The sequence below is a fragment of the Protopterus annectens genome, chromosome 6.part0 (assembly GCF_019279795.1).
Source record: "Protopterus annectens isolate FY-2018-M chromosome 6.part0, PAN1.0, whole genome shotgun sequence".
Lineage (NCBI taxonomy): Eukaryota > Metazoa > Chordata > Ceratodontiformes > Protopteridae > Protopterus > Protopterus annectens.
Window position 1 is genome coordinate 1,188,407,722 of NC_056737.1, and position 23,292 is coordinate 1,188,431,013.

Sequence of the window (23,292 nt, forward strand, 5' to 3'; positions counted from 1 at the left end):
TTGTTTAAATAGTGTGGGTTAATTGATCATTAAATGCAAATTGATGTTTCATGCCTTCTTTGATATTTAACCCTAAGCAGAACAGAAAATAAAAACATGCCTGGTTTCAAAGACAAAAACTTACATACACGTAACTGAATGAATTCTGTTGAGTAGTTAACAATTAATGCATTTTAAAAAACAAAATATAATTTGTAAAACTTGTGAACATTTCACTAAAATGTTTTTAAAAAGTACAACTGCTGCTTTCAAATGTTGAAAACAGCCATTTCTATGTTAAAAAATACAGTGACAGGTCATAACCTGTTGAGAAACCTGCCGATTTTGTACTAATAAAAATGTACCCAAGTAAGCTTAAAAATCAAAAGAAAACCAAAGTGTACAAAATAAGAGTAAAAACAAATCATGAATAATCAAGAGTTTGGGGTAATATTTAATTGTGATTGTTTATAATCTGGCCCTTCTAAGCCTGAGCACTGAGCCTATGCTGAGTAAACCGTATTGCTGGTTTTCCCTGCATCGAGCTTGAGATGCCAGATTAACTCCCTAAACTAAAGTGTAGATTCCCAGTCTCCCCCTCTGATGTGTGGGTTAACCTGCTCGAGCACCATGAAAGACAATTTGAAATTGGGGCATTCAAGAGAATGCTTGTAAAAGGCATTACTTTCCTTTTTGTTGTCAATTTCGTATGCATGCTCATATAACCTCTTCCTAAATTCACGCTCCGTTTTACCTACGTAAAAACATCCGCAGGTGGAGCATAGTCCAATATAGACAACCCCTTTGGTGGCACAGGAAAAGTGCCCAATTGGCTTAATATTGATGTGACGTGCCCTTAAATACATATGATTGTCATTTATAACCAAAGAACACTGTTTACAGGCACCACATCTGTAAGTGCCATTCTCTTGAATGCCCCAATTTCAAATTGTCTTTCATGGTGCTCGAGCAGGTTAACCCACACATCAGAGGGGGAGACTGGGAATCTACACTTGAGTTTAGGGAGTTAATCTGGCAGCTCAAGCTCGATGCAGGAAAACCACCAGGGCTTAACGGTTTACTCAGCATAGGCTCAGTGCTAAGGCTTAGAAGGGCCAGATTATAAACAATCACAATTAAATATTACCCCAAACTCTTGATTATTCATGATTTGTTTTTACTCTTATTTTGTACACTTTGGTTTTCTTTTGATTTTTAAGCTTACTTGGGTACATTTTTATTAGTACAAAATCGGCAGGTTTCTCAACAGGTTATGACCTGTCACTGTATTTTTTAACATAGAAATGGCTGTTTTCAACATTTGAAAGCAGCAGTTGTACTTTTTAAAAACATTTTAGTGAAATGTTCACAAGTTTTACAAATTATATTTTGTTTTTTAAAATGCATTAATTGTTAACTACTCAACAGAATTCATTCAGTTACGTGTATGTAAGTTTTTGTCTTTTGAACCCAGGCATGTTTTTATTTTCTGTTCTGCTTAGGGTTAAATATCAAAGAAGGCATGAAACATCAATTTGCATTTAATGATCAATTAACCCACACTATTTAAACAAACTGGTGTAACTAGTTTAGTGTTTTGACTTGATAAAGCCTGGAATATACCAGGCGAAAGCGCTTGTCTTACTGTTTTGTTTGGAATCTATTTTTTGGCAGTGTACGAATAAATTGTTTCAACTACGCTGGTGGATTATTGCTTCAGTCGGTGGTTTCTGACTTCACTTTACTGGTTTCGGTTGGTTTTTAATTTATGTTGGGAGGGTGGCCTAATGGTTAAGGTATTTACCTTACAAACACAAGGTGCAAGGTTTGAGTCTCACAAGGGATAATTGGCTAGGCTTAAAATGGCTTGCAAGGGCAGTTAGCTTAGTACTAATCTATGAACCTATGTTATGACACAAAAATTTATCTTTGATTAATAGTTACAAAACTAAAGAATGAATATGGACAATATTGTACATCTGTCAAATCTCATGTCAATAATACAGTCACAAAACAGTTTGATTATCACTTAAAAAATAAAGAATAAATATGGATACTGCAGTGCATCTATCAAATTCCTTGTCAGCACAGCAATGCAATCACAGACAAATTTAACTTTTATTTAAATATGTGAAGAATGCTGTTGTGGCAGGACAATAAAAAAAAAAAGAAAGAAAGAAAACAAGAAGTATGTTCCACACTAACCTGTTGAATAAAATAATATTTTATAATGGTCCTCAATGCAAACAAGGCACACACTCTGCTCTAGTCTGCCGTGTAAAATATTTTATACTACTCAGTGTAAATAGAGACTGCGGTGGTGGTGCTGCGGTAGCATTGTCGCCCCACAGTTAGATGTTGCCTGTTCAATTCTCAGTTAGAGCGTCTTCTGTGTGGCAACATGCGTGAATGGGCATTCCTTTGTTGAAGGTTGTGCATTAGGCCCGGCAAGCCAGCACATAAAAATCTACTGCCAATCATTAGCAGACCGGAGTTCCGCTGTGGTGACCCCTAGCTGGGAAAAGCCGAAAGACACAACAACAACAACAACTCAGTGCAAACAGAGACATTCCAAATACCCTATTCAAAGATAACTCTACATTACAGAGTGATAATGACCTTCAGAACAAGTAGGCAAAATTAGCTTTTAATGATCGCATTAACAAATGAAAGATTTGAAATAAATTCCTTTACAACCAGCCACTGCGAGTGCCAGCTTATCGCAAGTCACGGGCCAGGTGGTGGGAAGGCTGTGGCCATATAACTTTTTTTTTAAGCTGTCTGACTGTGAGAGGCAGTTAGGCACTACCCCACAGTCTCACAATGCTGTCATCAACATGCACACACATGTACGTTGATGACGCTGCGGGATATGCTGACAATGAGTGATGCTGTCAGCATTAATTTTAAATATGTAAATAAAACAAAAAAACAAAATTTGGATTTGAAGGGGCCACTCTTGAATTTGTGGCATCCTATTATTTTGCCGTGAAAATGGGAAATACCAACAAATTTGGTACAGTTGAGAGGTATACTGACACCCTGCCCGATCATAACTCCCTATCCCTAGATCTCATCCTACTACCACCTACACCCTGCCCGATCACAGCTCCCTATTCTTAGATCCCATTTTTTACCACCTATATCCCTGCCTGATCACAACCCCCTATCCCTTGATCCGATCCTGCTACCACATACACCCTCTCTGATCACACCTCCCTATCCCTAGATCCCATCTACTACCACCTGTATCATATCTGATCACAACTCCCTATCACTAGAGTCCATCCTATTACCACCTATATCACGTTCAATCACAAGTCCCTGTACATAGATCACATCCTATTACCAAATGCACCCTGCCTGATCACAACTCCCTATACTTAGATCCCATTCTATTACCACCTATACCCCTGCCTGATCACAGCTTCTTATCCCTAGATCTGCTCTTACTACCACATAAACCCTGTCTGATCACAACTCCCTATCCCTAGATCCCATCCTACTCCCACCTACACCATGTCTAATCACAACTCCCTACCACTAGATTCCAACCTACTACCACCTATACCATGTCTGATCACAACTCTCTACCCTTAGATCCCATTCTATTATCACCTATACTCCTGTTTGATCACCATTTCCTATCCCTAGATCTCATTCTTCTACCAACTACACCCTTCCCGATCACAGCTCCCCATACTTAGAGCCCGTTCTATTACCACCTATAACCCTGCCTGATCACAACATCCTATCCTTAGATCTGATCCTTCTACCACATACACCCTGTTCAATCACAACTCCATGTCCCTATATCCCATCCTACTACCACTTACACCCTGTCCGAATCACAACTCCCTATTCCTAGATCCCATCCTACTATCACCTACAGCATGTCTGATCACAACACTCCCTATCACTAGATTCCATCCTACTACCACCTATACCATGTCTGATCACAAGTCCCTGTACATAGATCCCATCCCATTACCAAATACACCCTGCCTGATCACAACTCCCTATACTTAGATCCCGTTCTATTACCACCTATACCCCTGCCTGATCACAGTTCCTTATCCCTAGATCTGATCCTACTACCATGTACACCCTGTCTGATCACAACTCCCTATCCCTAGATCCCATTCTACTACCATCTACACCATGCCTGATCACAACTCCCTATCATTAGATTCCATCCTACTACGACCTATACCATGTCCGAGCACAACTCCCTGTACCTAGATCTCATCCTATTACCAATTAAACCCTGCCTGATCACAACTTCCTACCCTTAGATCCCATTTTATTACCACCTGTACCTCTGCTTGATCACTGCTCCCTATTCCTAGATCCCATCCTACTACCACATACACTGTTGCCCAATTACCTCTAGGTGTAAAATATTGCCTGTTCATATTTGCATTAATAATTCCAAAACCATGCTATAAACAATGTATCAGAATATTTAATCTTGAATCATACATGATGGCCAACACAATTGTATTGATATTTGACCTCTTTTAAATGAATACTTGCTAGATCTGTAGGTGATAACTGCATTTTTAATGGCTCAAGCCATACCTACTATAAGTTAAAGGTGCACACTCAGATTAGCTGTACTGGAGGGAATGAGGTAATAAACAGATCTTTTAAAGGGAACTATGTATCCTCCATCAGAAAATCAGCCACAGAATAAATAATAAAGATAATCTATGTAAGAGATGTAATGTAGAAATTAATGCTGACTGGGCTCATATGTTTTATGACTGTATAAAATTGAAAGAATACTGGAAATCAGTTAATGAATTTTTGCAGGCTCTTTTTACAGATAATTTCATTATTTCTAAATCTCTTATATTATTCAACACACCTGTACATCAAAGTGTTAAAAAGGTTAAGCTTCCCTTGTTATGGTCTATTTTAGCAGTGGCTAGGAAAATAATAACCAGAAATTGGATTTCAGATACACCTCCTTCGTTCAATGAATTTAAAAATGTTATGAATATAGTGTGCCATATGGAAATAAACACAATTAGGTCAAGAACAACTAGAAAAACATCTTATTATATTGTATGGGATAATTTACAAAATTTGTTAAAAAAATCCTAATTTCAATAGCATGGTATTTTAGTTTAATTAATTGATCTGATTGTAGTGGATGTCTTTGTAAATACTTTAGTCGTTTTGTTGAATGTTATAATCATATCTATTTTTAATTACTTGTATAAAATTGTTATGATATTTCTCTTGTATGTTAAAACAATAAACCTGTTTAAAAAAAAAAGAAAATCAGCCACAGCTGTCTGCTTCATAAAGGTGGCCCTTCCATTAACACTTGCCACTACAGATCTGTTCATGTAACATTCCAGTAAAAGTAGTCCACATATTAAAGCACCTAAGTGACAGCAGCCTTCTGTTCCCCATCTAGCTTATTTTCAGACTTAGGCACAGCACTGAAACTTCCTCTTACTTTTTCCACTCACATATGAAAAATGCTCAGCAATACCAACGTTACTGGGCACATTTCCTTTTCCTGTCAAACACTTTTGACACTGTTGGCTATGCTGTTGTAAGCCCTGCCTCTCCTATGTCAGTATGTCAATCTCACTTTTAAAGTGGCTCAGTAACTGCTTAATCAACAGGACCCAAGCTGTCTGATGGGAGCACAATTATCCATTATCTACCAGTTCAATCAAGGGCCTACCTGTCGAATCATGTTAAGTAAAAAAAAAATGCCTAATTTTCTTTCTGGGTACGTTTTGCTTCCCCACCTCCTGATCATCAGCCCCCTGAGATGAGACTTAGCCCAGTTGTTCTCTATCATTGGCAATGTGCGCACTGTCTTAGGTATCAGTCAAACAGGGGGAGCTGTTATCCAGGCATATATGAAGATTGCTTGGTCCTGCATCTGCCTGCATCCCATTAGCCTTTCTGCAGCCCTGCCCCCATCACAGACTTTCTGGACTAGCAGCACAAATGACATGAGGAGAGTCAGTCTTACAATCAGTTTTCTCCCACTCATGTCACTTCTCCCACACTGCTGTGGGCTTACCTGAAGCCCTCACTAATAGTCAAGGCATTTCTCTTTAAGGCCCTAACCCAGCTTCATGTAGCTGGTATAAGCACCTTACTATGCCCTCTGTATGCATGTACATGCTTCCAGACACATGTCATGTACCTTTTTCTAGACATGTGTCAGGCATCTATTTCTGGACATGTATCATCTACCTGTTTCCAGACATGTGTCATGCATCTATTTATGCACATGTTTCACTTACCTGTTTCAGGATATGCATTATGCATCCATCTCCAAACACATGTCATGTCCACGCTTCCAGACACATTACTGAGGGCTTGCCATTGGCTTGATAAGTAAAGTGTACAACCCTTGATGAGTTCTGCATCAGTGAGGCCAGTTAACATCCTGACTATAGAATGAAGCCAGTAAACAGAACTACCATTTCCTTTATCACAGTTGGTGAGCTGGTGTCAGCCACTCACTCTCACACTCCTCCTCCAGATGGTCGAGTGGTGGAGATGTTACTTGATCTTAGACTGTGTGGTCATAATCTGGCCTTTACCCAATACACTGAAAAGTCAGGGTAAATGGGCAAATTCCTATTTACTACACAAGTTACTACATTAAATCTGATATTATGCTTAAGTGAAGTAGAAGGATATTACAGATTCTTGAGACTCTTCTCAGATAGTTACATTTGTTATGGTGAGCTAGCTATAAGATTCAGTTAAGTTTCCCTGGCATTTACATTTAGTTAATAGGTGATTTTTAGTGCAGTCTTTAAAGTACACAGGGGAGGTTGTTTGAGAAGTTAGATCACTTAATTATTTCTTTGTTTATTTATTTTGTGTGTATGTATATATATATATATATATATATATATATATATATATATATATATATATATATATATATATATATATATATATATATATATATATTTGTATTTGTTAACCATGGTAGAACGCTGACCCATATGGACCCTTTAAAGCATCAACACAGAAAGACAGTCTGGTTAAGTGACTTGTGCTGAGTCACCCAGTTAGGAACATAGACTTTGACAGAATCAAACCCTGCATCCCAGGGCGTTTATTTGCCAGAAAAAAACATCGATTTTACAAGGAACAGATCAAAATGAGGCAAAATCAGGGACATTATGCAAAACCAAGGACAGTTTTAATTTGGTTGCACAGAAACAGTACCCAGTGAGTATATATCCCAAACATAATTCATACCAATGCACACTAGTCATATAAAATCAGACTAAAAGTTGAGCAAATGACAAGAAGGTAAGTTGTTTTCATTCACAGCCAGTCCCCTTCTCCTATTAAGTGACTGCCGTCCTCAAGGATTTGCCAGAAAAGCACAAGTATTATGAGGTACAGATCAAACTATAATGCAAGCGATGGACATTCTGGAATGTCAGGAACAGCATCAATCTGGATTCACACACACAATAGCTCAGCTTATTTGATACAATGTATATATGTATTTGATACAATGTATATATGTATTTGATACAAATATACATTAGCACTGTAAAGACAGACTTTAGGCTAGGCAAATCAGTGGATATTTTGCAAACCAAAAATATTAGGTAAAGACAAATATACTCTGCAAAAATCAGGGTCAATTCCCAATTTGTTTCACAGAAAGATTGGCCAGAAAGTAAATATTCTAATGTATTTCACATGAATGCATACTAGCACTTAATGGCAGACTTTAAACAGAGCAAATGAAGATAGGCATTTGCTTTCATACATAACAGGTCTAACCTCCCCTTATCAGGTTGTCTGTCAGCATAATAAAGGAGTAACTATGCCAATTTATTTCACACAAATGAAAACTAGCCTGTAATTATTACAGACTGTAAAATGAACACATGAAGAGGCAAAGTGTTTTTTTCACATTCACCATCCAAATCAGGTTGCCGACCAGCACAGTAAAATGAAAATGAGAGAAAACAAATAAAATAAATAAATGAGTACAAGCTCTTGATGCTAGACTTTAATCTGAACAAATGAGGGCAAGTTGCTTTAATCCACAATATGCCCGCCACACCATTCGGCTGCCTGTTGTCATATTAAAGAAAGTAAGTTTTCCAGTTTATTTCACACAAATGTATAGTAGCCCTTTATGCCAAACCTTAGCAAATGAAGAAGGCAAGTCAGTTCCAACCAGAGTACAGCTAGTCCTCCCCCAGCCTGGTTGTCTGCCATCATGTTAATAAAATTAATTATCTTCCATTTCTATAACCAGCAATCCACAACTACCTGCAGCAATCCACCTGAACTATTTAATATACTCTGGCTTCCTATTCATTGCTGCCCCAGTGAATCATGGGAAGGTACTGAACAGAAAACTGCAGTACTTCACACATGGTCAGACAATGAGAGCATTTATATATTTAGTCATTTAAGTAAAGAATAAATAAATGAAAGGCACAGCAAGTATATAAATGCAAATACTCACAGTGTCTGTCACTTAGTTTTTTAACAATTAGACAGGGATTGATTGTTATCACTTAATTGTGTTTAGCATATTAGCTAAACATATCAGTTCTGAACATAGCAAAAATTTTAATAAAAGTTTTTTCTTGGGTGGCTATGGACCCCCAGGATCTGTGGGTCCTAGATGACTACCCAAATCACCCCTATTAAAGTCCATCACAGAAAGCCATATCTTATAGATGTTTGTAAGGGAAAATAAGCCCCACCTTTTAATAGTAAATCTTCATTATGTGCAATTCCATTCTGTTTTATTGGAGATATTTTGCAGTGACTGTGTGACAGTGGGATGGCATGCCATTTGACCTTTTAATCACATGTAGTACATTGCTGTCCTCTGACCCCAACCACCAGCATTGTCTGCTCCCATGTTGTTTATTCATATCTCTGTTATTGGTTATGTGACTTTCTCTTCCTTGATAAAGAATTATGTTGAGTCCAGTGGTAGTCATCAGGTTAATAACATTTCAAATTAGTAAATAATAAAAGAGTAAAATAAAACTCTGCTGTCATTTTTACTTTATGCATTACCTTGCCCAGTGGGTTGGTATATGGCAGACATCTGTATGCTGCATTAACAAAAACTTCAGCCAGTAAGTGAGTTCGAAGTAGATGGGACGATAGTTCATGAACATAAAATTCTGAATTTCGAACCCATATTTTTGCTAAAAGCCAGGCATATTTATCCTTTGGCCGAAATACTGGATCATCTGGTGTTCTTCCAATCTAACAGAAAGATGAATTAAAACATGTTATATCATTGTTTATTTAAGCAACATTACCTATGAATTAATGAATGGCTAACATATACAGACTAAACTGTGTGGAAACAAACTGATTGCAGCTCTATACATTAGCTTCTTTCAAACATGGTCAAATTTTAAAAAGGATTTTTTACATTAAACTAAAGAAACAGTTTCAGAGCTGCTTAGACAGCTTTTAGACACATAATTAATGTAGGACATGGTCATTTTATGATGTATTATTTGCCATCATATTTTTATGTTTGTTAATACAAAATGTCACACTTTAGTTTAGTGTCCCATCTCATACAGCTACTAGTTATGAACAAACGAGCTCACTTACCAAAGGCAAGCGTCCAGTCTGGTGGACCCCAGCCATAAACAAGCTCTACAACAAAAGGAGGAAGCTACTACAAGATAGAGCAAAATCCTTGAAAGGTAAGACACCTTTGATCATCATAAGTAAAAAACTAAGAGCTCTCATAAAATCATCCAAGGCAAATTTTGAGAGAAAAATTGCCAAGGACTCAAAAGACAATCATAAGGCCTTCTTTAGCTATGTTAGAAACCTAGGAGGAAACTCCCAGATATGCTCAGAATTAGTTCAAAATGATGTGAAAATTACTGAACCTTTACACATTGCCAACATACTGGCTGACAGGTTCAGTGCAAACTTCTCCCCCCCCCCAAAAGGAGAGATATCTATACCAGAGGATTGTAGACCCCCAAACATCTCCAACGCCCAGGTGAGAACTGCTCTCACTAAGGCAAAAAACACAGCATCCATGGGACCGGATGGTGTCCCCGGCTGTGTGCTTCACGAACTCAATGAGGAATTAAACCCACAATTAGGACAGCTGTTTAATCTTAGCCTCACCTCAGGATACGTACCCAAGGAGTGGCGCACGGCGACTGTGGTCCCACTTCATAAGGGCGGTGCCTCCACCGACCCTGGAAATTACCACCCCATTAGCTTGACAAGCCTTATCTGCAAAGTCATGTAGAGGATCATAATGGAACTCATAAATAAAGACAGGGAACTTGCAGACTTTGGATCCAACCCAATTTGGCTTTGTCAAAGGCAGATCCTGCCTCTTAAACTTGGTTGACTTTTTCGAGACAGTCACCAAGGCCATTGATGAGGAAGGCAGTCCATACAGCCTACCTCGACCTGGCAAAGGCCTTCACACAATACCCCACTCAGGTATCATCGAAAAACTCATCAGCTTGAATGTAAACCCATACATCACAAGATGGGTTGCAAACTGGCTAAGTGACAGAACCCACAGGGTCAGAGTTGCTGGAGCCATGTCAGACTCAAAGCCTGTCACTAGTGGTGTCCCACAGGGCTCAGTCCTGGGTCCACTCTTGTTCGGCATCTACTTTTCTGAAGTACAAGCAAACACAGGAGGTTATGGCTGACAAAGTTTGCAGATGACTGCAAACTGGGCGCCATAGTCGAAAACACATCTGACACAGATATCCTTCAGAAGGGCCTCACAGAAATGGATAACTGGTGCCAGAGCCATGGCCTAAAGTTAAACGCCAAGAAATGCATAGTCATACCTTTTGGGAAAAACAAGGTTACCCCTAGCTACCATATAGGTGGCAATCCACTGAGCACAGAAGAAGTCATCAGGGATCTGGGGACCCAGGTTGACAGTAGCCTTTTGTTTGACACTCATGTTGCTAAAGTATTTAGGAAAACCTTCTATATTGCCCACCTGATCATGAAGGGATTCACATCTAGATCAAGGGAGGTCATCGTCCCCCTGTACTCATCACTCATTAGACCTATGATTGAGTACAATGCCCCGTTCGGAATGTATCTGACCTGACACCTGCTGCAGCTTGAAAGGCCCCAAAAGTTCCTCACCAAAAGGATAAAGGGTCTCAAAAATATGTCTTATGCTGCCCGACTGAAAGAACTTCAGCTCTATTCAGTCTCATACCGCTTGCTCAGAGGTGACCTGTGCCTGACGTATAAGGCCATGTCAAACCCAGATTTGATGAATATGCTTCACCTCAAAAAATCTAGATCCCTCAGAACCACAAGGGCGGGAGACTTAAACCTTGACACGGTTATAAATAGAACATGCTGGAGGGACAGATTCATCACCCAGAGACTCCCTATGCTGTGGAACAAAATCCCAGTACATGTGAGGCAGAGCACCTCGCTGTCCTTGTTCAAGAGGAATCTTGACCAATGGATGGGAGATCGCAGATATACCCCAGGGATTACTTCAGTGTCACTGCTTGTCAGAGGCACAGCAAAATAATAGGCATAGTTTTTATTCAAACTAAAGGGGTGGCGAAAGCCACATAACTATGGGCTAGGCTTATAAATGCCCTTGGGCAGATAGCCTAGTATGAACCTATGAAGTCTATCATACTGCAAATGCATTGCTAATAGCTATTTTACACACTTACCCACTTAGAGAAACAAACAAAATGTCAGAAATGCCATGTCCTCTAAGGTGCTTTATATTCACATTTCTTATGAATAAATCACATGCTGACTGCTTAAAGCACTTATAGAAATGTTAATAATGTCACCACAGCACTTAAAGAAAATGCAACTTCCTGTGACTCTCATTAAGAACATGATGTGCAAATACTTTATCAGTTACCATGCTGTTTCTTAACTTATTACAGCCGTGTGATATCTCCAGGTGTTTCTGCAGGTACCTTCTACTCACACTTGTAAGTACTTAATATTGCTTATTCATATTTGTATTAATAATTCCAAATCCACCCTACATAAAAAAGTATTAAAATATTCAATCTTAAAGATTACATAAATGGAAAGTACAGCTGGACTGATATTTGACCTCTTTTAGATTAATTGTTGTTCGTATAATATTTATATCGTCATAAGTTTTGTGTCTTTCCCAATTTCTTTCCAATTAAGGAGCACATGCAAAACTGATTACCTGATATGAAAGTTCTTAGCTGATTCAATAAAATGCTACTAAGAGATCATGTGTAACATTGACCAGTTGCTGAAATATTGTAAGCTGGTTACAAAATATAAGAGAATAGGTAAACTTTACATCAGCACCCTGGTTAGAGAAGGAACGTTCTCCAGCAAGGTATGACTGTAGAAGTAATGCCTCCTGAAAAACGAGTCTGCTGCAGCAGGATATTACTGTACAAGTAATGCCCACTGAAAAACGAGTCTGCTGCAGCAGGATATTACTGTACAAGTAATGCCTCCTGAAAAACGAGTCTGCTGCAGCAGGATATTACTGTACAAGTAATGCCTCCTGAAAAACGAGTCTGCTGCAGCAGGATATTACTGTACAAGTAATGCCTCCTGAAAAACGAGTCTGCTGCAGCAGGATATTACTGTACAAGTAATGCCTCCTGAGAAATGAGTCTGCTGCAGCAGGATATTACTGTACAAGTAATGCCTCCTGAAAAACGAGTCTGCTGCAGCAGGATATTACTGTACAAGTAATGCCTCCTGAAAAACGAGTCTGCTGCAGCAGGATATTACTGTACAAGTAATGCCTCCTGAAAAACGAGTCTGCTGCAGCAGGATATTACTGTACAAGTAATGCCCACTGAAAAACGAGTCTGCTGCAGCAGGATATTACTGTACAAGTAATGCCCTCTGAAAAACGAGTCTGCTGCAGCAGGATATTACTGTACAAGTAATGCCTCCTGAAAAACGAGTCTGCTGCAGCAGGATATTACTGTACAAGTAATGCCACTGAAAAACGAGTCTGCTGCAGCAGGATATTACTGTACAAGTAATGCCTCCTGAGAAACGAGTCTGCTGCAGCAGGATATTACTGTACAAGTAATGCCTCCTGAAAAACGAGTCTGCTGCAGCAGGATATTACTGTACAAGTAATGCCTCCTGAAAAACGAGTCTGCTGCAGCAGGATATTACTGTACAAGTAATGCCACTGAAAAACGAGTCTGCTGCAGCAGGATATTACTGTACAAGTAATGCCTCCTGAAAAACGAGTCTGCTGCAGCAGGATATTACTGTACAAGTAATGCCACTGAAAAACGAGTCTGCTGCAGCAGGATATTACTGTACAAGTAATGCCTCCTGAAAAACGAGTCTGCTGCAGCAGGATATTACTGTACAAGTAATGCCCACTGAAAAACGAGTCTGCTGCAGCAGGATATTACTGTACAAGTAATGCCTCCTGAAAAACGAGTCTGCTGCAGCAGGATATTACTGTACAAGTAATGCCTCCTGAAAAAACGAGTCTGCTGCAGCAGGATATTACTGTACAAGTAATGCCTCCTGAAAAACGAGTCTGCTGCAGCAGGATATTACTGTACAAGTAATGCCTCCTGAGAAACGAGTCTGCTGCAGCAGGATATTACTGTACAAGTAATGCCTCCTGAAAAACGAGTCTGCTGCAGCAGGATATTACTGTACAAGTAATGCCTCCTGAAAAATGAGTCTGCTGCAGCAGGATATTACTGTACAAGTAATGCCTCCTGAGAAACGAGTCTGCTGCAGCAGGATATTACTGTACAAGTAATGCCTCCTGAAAAACGAGTCTGCTGCAGCAGGATATTACTGTACAAGTAATGCCTCCTGAATAACGAGTCTGCTGCAGCAGGATATTACTGTACAAGTAATGCCTCCTGAAAAACGAGTCTGCTGCTTCAGGGCAACATATAAAGCTGCCATGGAGCTCAGACAGAAAAAAACTAATGGTCGCCATTATTTTATGCTCATTATGCAGCACTTCTGATGCTTAGTGAGTGTAAAATGTAAAAAAAAAAAAATTAAAAGAAAATTAAAAAAAAGTATGTGTGTGTGTAAGTGTATGCATGCATGTGAGAGAAAGTGAGATTGATTGAGTCGTCATTTTCCACTCTCTAAGCAGCGCTTTTGCTGTTTGGTGAGTGTAAAAAAAAAAAAACAGAAAAAACGTGCATATGTGTGTATGCATCTATATGAGTGTGTTTATATTTCTGTCTGCATGTGTGAGTGAATGCATGCATGAAAGGAGAAGAGATTGTGTGTATATGTGTCTGCGCGAAAGCAGAACAGATTGTGTACGTGTGTATGATAGAGAGAGAGTGCGCAGTGAGATCGATCAAGCTATTATTTTACACTCACTAAGAGGACCAAGTCCATATATTATTAAAGATTTGCAGCAGAGAACTGTATTACACCCACAGAATGACACAGAATAAGAAATATAATGACGTTTAGTGTTACACTGCCAAATGATATTTTGAAAAATGATCAATTCATCTTCATACGGAGTTGCTTCTACTCCCAGGAAACCACTAGTAAGTGAATAGCAAACATGGAAGAAAGCACTAGTTCATGACTGAGCACTGGGGTACCCCAACTTATGACAGTTCTGCAGTGCAGTAGAACTGGTCATAATGCTCAGAAGAGGGTACCCCAACTTGTGATGGCTCTGCAGTGCAGTAGAACTGGTCATAATGCTCAGAAGAGGGTACCCCAACTTGTGACAGTTCTGCAGTGCAGTAGAACTGGCCATAATGCTCAGAAGAGGGTACCCCAACTTATGACAGTTCTGCAGTGCAGTAGAACTGGTCATAATGCTCAGAAGAGGGTACCCCAACTTATGACAGTTCTGCAGTGCAGTAGAACTGGTCATAATGCTCAGAAGAGGGTACCCCAACTTGTGATGGCTCTGCAGTGCAGTAGAACTGGTCATAATGCTCAGAAGAGGGTACCCCAACTTATGACAGTTCTGCAGTGCAGTAGAACTGGTCATAATGCTCAGAAGAGGGTACCCCAACTTATGACAGTTCTGCAGTGCAGAAGAACTGGTCATAATGCTCAGAAGATAAATACTCAACAACAAGATGGGACCATTTGTAAATATGTGTTTTCTGAGTTTGTCACACAACAGTGTGTGATTAAAGAAATCAGTCTTCCTTAAATCAACAAACAGGACTTCTGCAAGCTTACATTCATTTATTTTGTTAATGATATGACAGTAACAACTGCAAGTGTAACACAGTGGTGCAGTGGACAGCGTTGCCACCTTCCAGCAAGAGGTTCTCCGGTTCAATTCTCAGCCAGGGTGCCTTCTGTGTGGAGTCTGCATGTCCTCCCTATGTTTATGTGGGTTTCAACTGGGTGCTCTGGTTTCCTCCCATGTTCCAAAGACACACAGTAGGTGGAGTGGACAATCTAAATTGGCCATTGGTGTGAGTGTGCATATGAGTGTGTGGTATGGAAGAACAGCCACAGCAGGGTTTACCATATGGTCGTGTCAGCTTTGGCTTTAGATTTTGTCACTGTTGGAGCAACACCCTGACCCCAAGCACAAAAACAGGGATCAGGGATTGTGGGATTGTGGATGGATTTACAACAGCACTGGACGCACAAGGTTAATAGCTAAATCCTTGTTGAGCAGAAACCATAGTTATTCACCAGGATTCCATATCTCTTAGCATATTTAGACATACAACAGTCAATTATAATTTAAAAATCATTGTCTGGAGTTGCAAGGTAGTGATGTGTGTACAATCTTCTTCATTTTTGGGATTTGTGACCTTAGGGATGGGGAACATACTTCCTTTATTCTAACTCCTAAAAGCGATGGTTTGTGTGAGTGATACATTGAGCACATAAATGAGTTAGAGTTTGGCATGTAGGAAAGCTGAGTGCAAGGCATCAGTTTCTTCCAAGCTTTAAGTAAGTAGATGCAGAAAAATGATTACTTGGACTAAAATGTAGGGGAGAAAATATCTATCTTACTTTGTTAATCTAAATTCTCGGGTAATTACTGCTGAGTGACACACATATTTTGGGGAGAAGCCTGGCAGCTGTCTTGGCTGAGGTGAGATAAGCCAGGAATGGTGAACTCAGGTGCAAATAACCTTCTGAATTTAACAGTTATGTTCATTTATTTAGCCATTAGCCTATTAATATCTTTCAGCTGTGCAAATAAATAAATAAATACATAAATAAATAAAAGCATAAATAAATAAAAAAAAAATTTAAAAAAGCAGTCTGCAACATTATCAGTAAAAAAGTATTTTTTTTTTACCATGATAATAGTTAGTGCTTTATTCTTTACATCAGTGGTGTAATTTACTGTATTTACACAAACATTTTTCTTTAAATTTTCCCAAATATTTTTTTATATTTTGGGGACCTTACATTCTAGACGTATATTATCAGGGCACTTTCATTCAGTCAAACTTGATCTTTGACATAATAACAAGAAATCCTTTAATGCTTGTTTATTGAGATAGATACAGAAATATGAAAAATGATGCAGAGATACAACTACCTACCTATGATTTCTCTTCTGAAATTAAAATCACCCAATTCCTGTATTATTTAGGAATAGTATCCAATCAAGATACCACCCTGACTTATTTAAACAATATTACAAAACTTTGGTCTAACATCCAATATGACCTGAATAGATGGTCTAAACTTTAACTTCCATTTCTCGTTAAAGTAACCACGATTAAAATGAATATCCTACCAAGATTTCTTCATGTTTTCAGTGCTTTTAATATAACAATTCACAATAAATTCTTTAAAATCCTTCACTTGTTCCTTTCTAACCTATGGTCCCCTAAATCAATCAGAATTAGTTATAGAAACCTGACATACCCCAAAGAAAATGATGGTCTTGGTCTGCCTGAGCTTAAATTATACTATGATATCATTAACTGTAACAGATTAATAATTATATCTGACTTTTCCACTAATTCTTCACAAAGGTCTCCTACCTGGGTGAAGCTATTCTAGAATTACATTAAATCTCTTAAGTTCAGCCCTACAGCTCTCCCCTTTCTTAATAAAGAAAACAAAGAACATACAAATTCACATATCCATAAAACACAAAGTAATTATCCTACAAAAGATTCTGAAATCTTTAAACCTGTCCCTCTCTTTTAATACAGTACAACCCATCCACCTTAAACCTAACCTAAAATTAAACAAAAAGATGATCACTTTAGACCAATACCCCCCTCTTAAAGAGAAAACGTTATCTGATTTCTTCCCTTTCAATCTTCTTCTTTTGGCTGCTCCCGTTACGGGTCGCCACAGCAGATCAACTGTTTCTATTTCTTCCTGTCCTCTGCATCTTGCTCTGTCACACCAACCACCTGCATGTCCTCTCTCACCACATCCATAAGCCTTATCTTAGGCCTGCTTCTTTTCCCATTACCTGGCAACTTCATCCTTAGCATGTTTTTCCCAATATACTCTGCATCCCTCCTCAGCACATGTCCAAACCAACGTAATCTTGCCTCTCTGGCTTTGTCTCCAAACCTTCCAACCTGGGCTGACCCTCTAATATACTTATTCCTAATCCTGTCCATCCCCGTCACACCCAGTGCAAATCTTAACATCTTCAACTCTGCCACATCAAGCTCTGACTCCTGCCTTTTTGTCAGTGCCACTGTTTTCAACCCATATAACATAGTTGGTCTCACTACCCTCTTGTAGACCTTCCCTTTCACTCTTACTGGTACTCATCTGTCATAAATCAGTCCTGACACTCTTCTCCACTCACTCCATCCTGCCTGTACTCTCTTCTTCACCTCTCTTCCATACTCACCATTACTCTGAACTGTTGATCCCAAGTACTTAAACTCATCCACCTTCACCAACTCTACTCCCTGCATCCTCATCATTCCTCTATCCTCCCTCTCATTCACACACATATTCTGTCTTAGTCCTGCTGACCTTCATTCCTCTTCTCTCTAGAGCATATCTCCACCTCTCCAGGACCTCTTCCACCTGTTCCCTACTCTCACTACAGATCAAAATGTCATCTGCAAACATCATAGTCCACAGGGACTCCTGTCTGATCTCGTCTGTCAACCTATCCATCACCATTGTAAATAAGAAAGGGTTCAGAGCTGATCCTTGATATAATCCCACCTCCACCTTAAACGCATCCATCACTCCCACCGCAGACCTCACTGGTGTCACACTACCCTTGTGCATATCCTGTACCACTCTTACATACTTCTCTGACACTCCCGACTTCCTCATACAATACCACAACTCCTCTCTAAACACCCTGTCATATGCTTTCTCTAAGTCTACAAAATCACAATGTAACTCCTTCAGACCTTCTCTGTACTTCTCCAGCAACACTCTCAGAGCAAACATCACATCTGTAGTGCTCTTTCCTGGCATGAAACCATACTACTGATCACTAATCATCACCTCACTTCCTAACCTAGCTTCCACTACTTTTTCCCATAACTTCATGCTGTGACTGATGAGTTTAATCCCTCTGTAGTTACTACAGCTCTGCACATCACCCTTATTCTTAAAAATCGGTACCAAAACACTTTTTCTCCATTCCTCAGGCATCCTCTCACTTTCCAAGATTTTACTAAACAATCTAGTTAAAAAATCCACTGCCATTTCACCTAAACACCTCCATGCTTCCACAGGTATGTCATCTGGACTAACAGCCTTTCCATTCTTCATCCTCTTCACAGCTATCCTTACTTCCTCCTTGCTAATCCACTGCACTTCATGATTCACTATCTGCACATCATGCAACCTTCTCTCCCTCTCATTCTCTTCATTCATCAACCCCTCAAAGTACTCTTTCCATCTGCTCAACACACTCTCCTCGCTCGTGAGTATGTTTCCCTCATTATCCTTTATCACCCTTACCTGCTGCACATCTTTACTAGCTCAATCCCTCTGTCTAGCCTCAGGTCCTTTTCTCCCTCCTTAGAGTCCAACATTTTATACAACTCTTCAAAAGCCTTATCCTTAGCCTTCGCCACCTCTCTCTTTGCCAAGCACCTCATCCCCTTATACTCTTGTCTACTTTCTTCATCACTTTGACAATCCCACTTCTTTGCCAACCTCTTTCTCTGTATACTGTCTTGTACTTCTTCATTCCACCACCAGGTCTCCTTGTCCTTCTTCCTCTTTCCAGATGTCACATCAAGCACCTTTCTAGCCATCTCTCTTACTAGCTCTGCTGTAGTTACCCAGCTATTCGGTAACTCTTCACTGTCACCCAGTGCCTGTCTTAACTCTTCCCTGCACATCAGTTCACAATTACCCCTTTTCAATTTCCACCATTTGATCCTTGGTGCTGCCCTCACACTCATCCTCCTCTTCTTGATCACCAATGTCATCCTACAAACCACCATCCTGTGCTGCCTAACTACACTTTCCCCTGCCACCACTTTACAGTCTCCAATCTCCTTCAGACTGGCCCTTCTGCATAAGATATAATCCACCTGTGTGCATCTTCCTCCACTCTTGTACATCACCCTATGCTCCTCCCTCTTGTTAAAATATGTATTCATCACAGCCATGTCCATCCTTTTCACAAAGCCACTACCATCTGACCTTCTGCATTCCTTTGCTTAACACCATACCTACCCATCACTTCCTCATCCCCTCTGTTCCCTTCACCAACATGCCCATTGAAATCTACTCAAATCACCAGTTTCTCAACCTTGGGTACAGTCATCATCACTTCATCCAACTCACTCCAAAATTTTTCTTTCTCATCCAAAGCACACCCATCTTGTGGAGCATATGCACTAACAACATTCATCATTAGACCATCAATTTCCAGTTTCATAAACATCACTCTATCCGACACTCTTTTCTCCTCCAAAACACTCTCAGCATACTGTTCCTTCAGAATAATGCCTACATCATTTCTCCTCCCATCCCCACCATGATAAAACAATTTCAGACCACCTCCGATACACCTAGCCTTGCTCCCCTTCCATCTGGTCTCTTGCACACACAATATACCAATCTTCCTTCAGTCCATCATATCAGCTAGCTCTCTCCCTTCTTCCCTTTCAATAATAAATCTATTTCTGAAATGAGGCTTCAGATGAATTTCCACAAAACGATACCATTGTCATAAGGCAAATCAAAGAACTCTGTCACAACATACTAGAGTTACCCACCTTAACCTTGAATGACATAAAAACTTGTAAAACCTTATGGAATTTACTTGTACTCAAAAAGCAAATGATTATTAACTCTTATAAACATTTTTTTCAATTAAAACTCAAAAAGACATACCCTGGGATTCATGAAGCTTGCACCAGGCGCAGGTGTAGCGTAGGCGGAATAACGCCAAATATGGCCGTCGAGCGATTCAGGTACTATCCAATTCCACATGCACTACCGGCGTACGCCTCAGGATAGGTATGCTAATCACCCCATGCGCAGTGTTGCACCATGCAAATGAAGGCAGATAGCAATTCATGAAGTGATGCAGGCGTAGCGTAAGCCCATGGAAATGTAAACCAAAAAACACGGTTTACATTTTCCCAAACAGAACATCGGAGCTATGGAAGCAGACCAGACTCAAGTATTACAAAGTTAACATATGCCAATGGCTAAATACACAGCCAATGGCATAAGAAAAGATGCACAACACCTAAAAAACAACATTTAATGTCATGTCCATAGTAATGCACAGTACAACCGCAGGGCATGTGTGCACAAACAGGAACATAAAGAAATGATATAAAAATGTTATAAAATCGCAATGTAATACAAATTAGGTTTACACCATAATACGCAATGGTAGGCATGGAACACCACAACCAAGGTGCAAGGGTTGCTAAGGGCCTGCGACAGTGTTCGGCACGGTAACTATGCATTAGTAGTCAGTGCCATGCAAATGAGGTGTCTAATACTGAATCGCAAACATCTCGCCATATGAAGGTTGTACCATACGGCACAGTGCTATAACACCGAGGAGTGGCTCAGAGGAGATACATGACATCAGCAGAGGGGGGTGCCATAGTAGCAGTAAGCACATTGGAGCAATGCAAATCTGTCCTGGACATTGTTAAGCAAAGCTGCAGGACAGGGGTGGGGAGGAAGGTATAGAATCGTTTAGCTGAGAGCACACATGGTGCCTGAAAGCGCATGTGTACGGGGATGAAAACGTGCCCGAAACCCGGTAAGCGGATGCACGCGCCGCAAACAATAGCACAAATAGGAAGGACAGGGGAAGAAACATAGGAAATGCCTAAGTAGGGTAATTGGAGTACTAATGAGCAATTAACACCAATCAACTCACGGCGGCCAATCGATGGCAGCTGGCAAGTCTGCTCGCAGAAACCTGCAAAACAGGATAGGGGAAGCATTGGAATGCAAAGAAAGGAGGGGAGGCATTGGATTGCAAAGATAGGAGATCTGCCATAGCAGAGCAAAGCAAACTGACAGTAGACCGGCAATAGCACACATTACGCAAGATAAGCCAGGTCTAGGAAAGTACAAATGAAAGCAGGCTGCTGGATGCATGCCAGAAAATGGTAGGTGGAACGTGCAGAAATGTAAAGGGAAGGTCAAGAGGTAATCCACGGCAGCCAAATGTAATTCAACACCAAAGGCACCACAATAGTAGTTCCAGTAGTAAAACACATAAGAAACCCTGTAGCTACGATCATAGATACACACCCTATGACATCATCGGTGTTCACAGCACAATAGTATAAAGTGTGAAAGCACCCTACACACACCTGTGTATTCCCAAACACTGCACCATAGGTGTAAACACACAGGGAACGTTTAAAATGTACATGTTGGGAGCTGCCATAGCTGTGATTCATCAGCATGTGTTAGAGACTGACGGTGTTGTGGAGGATGATACCGACAACCATTGCAGGACCCGGAGGAGGAGAAGAGTGTTCAGACCAAGGGTAACCTACCAGGGGATACATGATCTGGAGATAGTAGAGCTTTACAGGGTGGACAGGGACATCTTACAGCAAATAGTGGAGCTGTGCCGGTCACGCCTGAGAACCAGAAAAAACAGAGAGGAACCCATCGCAGTGGACATGAAGGTATGTGTAAGCTTGTGAATACTAGCCACAGGTACCTTTCAAAGGCCAACTGGAGATATAATGGGGATCTCACAGGCATCAGCATCCAGGGTACTACACCAGTTCCTGGATGCCATGTTACCACATGCCAATGAGCATATATACTTCCCCCGAACTCAGGAGGAGTTGGCCAGCAATATACGTCACTTCCACCATGTGTCACACTACCCAGAGGTACTGGGTGTGATAGACTGCATGCACATACAAATCAAGTCACCACCCAGTGAGCATGGTAGGTGCTACATAAACCGCAAGGGATTCCACTCCATCAACTGCCAGGTTGTGTGCAATGCCCAGGGCATTATCATGGATGTGTGTGCTGGCAGCCCTGGAAGCTACCATGACTCCCATATCTGGCATGCCTCACAGCTGTATCAGGTATTTGTCAGGGGGGACATCCCACATGGCCACCTTGTGGGGGATGCTAGCTATGCACTGGAGCTGTGGATGATGACTCCCATCAGAAATGCACACACCCATGCAAGAACACCATAATGAGGCACACACACAAACCAGAATCATCATAGAGCATGTGTTCGGGATGCTGAAATCACGGTTCCAGTGCTTGGACACATCTGGTGGAGCCTTGCAGTACTCACCAGGCACGTGTGCCCACATCGTCATAGTATGTGCCATGCTACATAATATGATCCTGCGGAAACAGCTGCAGCAGGGACAAAATGGTGAAGACCCTCATAGCCCACCGCAATTGCCAAGGCCATCACAGGCACAGAGGGATTCAGACCACAAACACACTGTGCCAGCCCCAGTAGGCAGATGGAGGTGTGCCCAATATGCCTACGCCTTGGCAAAGAGGGAACGTATAGCACATACTCTGACAGTGTAGGCCCCTACGGACTGACACACCACTCCACCTGCACACACAGTCAAAGGGATGGCACACAAACACGACCACCTGTAAATTGTAATGTATAGGTGGCCCACTGTGTGAATCCTACATAGGCAGCCCTCAAACATTGTACACACAACAGCTATTGGAACACAGAATGTCAACACCTGAACAGTACATGCGCCTATCAGCATATGGTGGTGCTGTGTGTATAGGTTCCCAGCTACATCGGTAGGTACACGGCTGATTGTCAGAGGCCATACACCAAATGGGGCAGACAGTGTCCGCTGTCACCACATCATCGATTAACCAACTGTCGCTTAGTGGAGCAGAGGCAATCGCGGGAGCACATGTGTGTAAGCA

General features: G+C 40.6%; 1 protein-coding gene across 1 annotated transcript in view; it reads right to left on the bottom strand.

Annotated features, from left to right (window-relative positions):
- The window catches only part of LOC122803963 (polyunsaturated fatty acid lipoxygenase ALOX15B-like), a 782,621-nt gene that overhangs the window by 479,010 nt on the left and 280,319 nt on the right, over positions 1–23,292 (bottom strand). Inside the window, exon 5 of the mRNA XM_044073640.1 lies at positions 9,037–9,231. Coding sequence (XP_043929575.1) covers positions 9,037–9,231 — 195 coding nt within the window. The remainder of the gene's footprint in view (positions 1–9,036; positions 9,232–23,292) is intronic.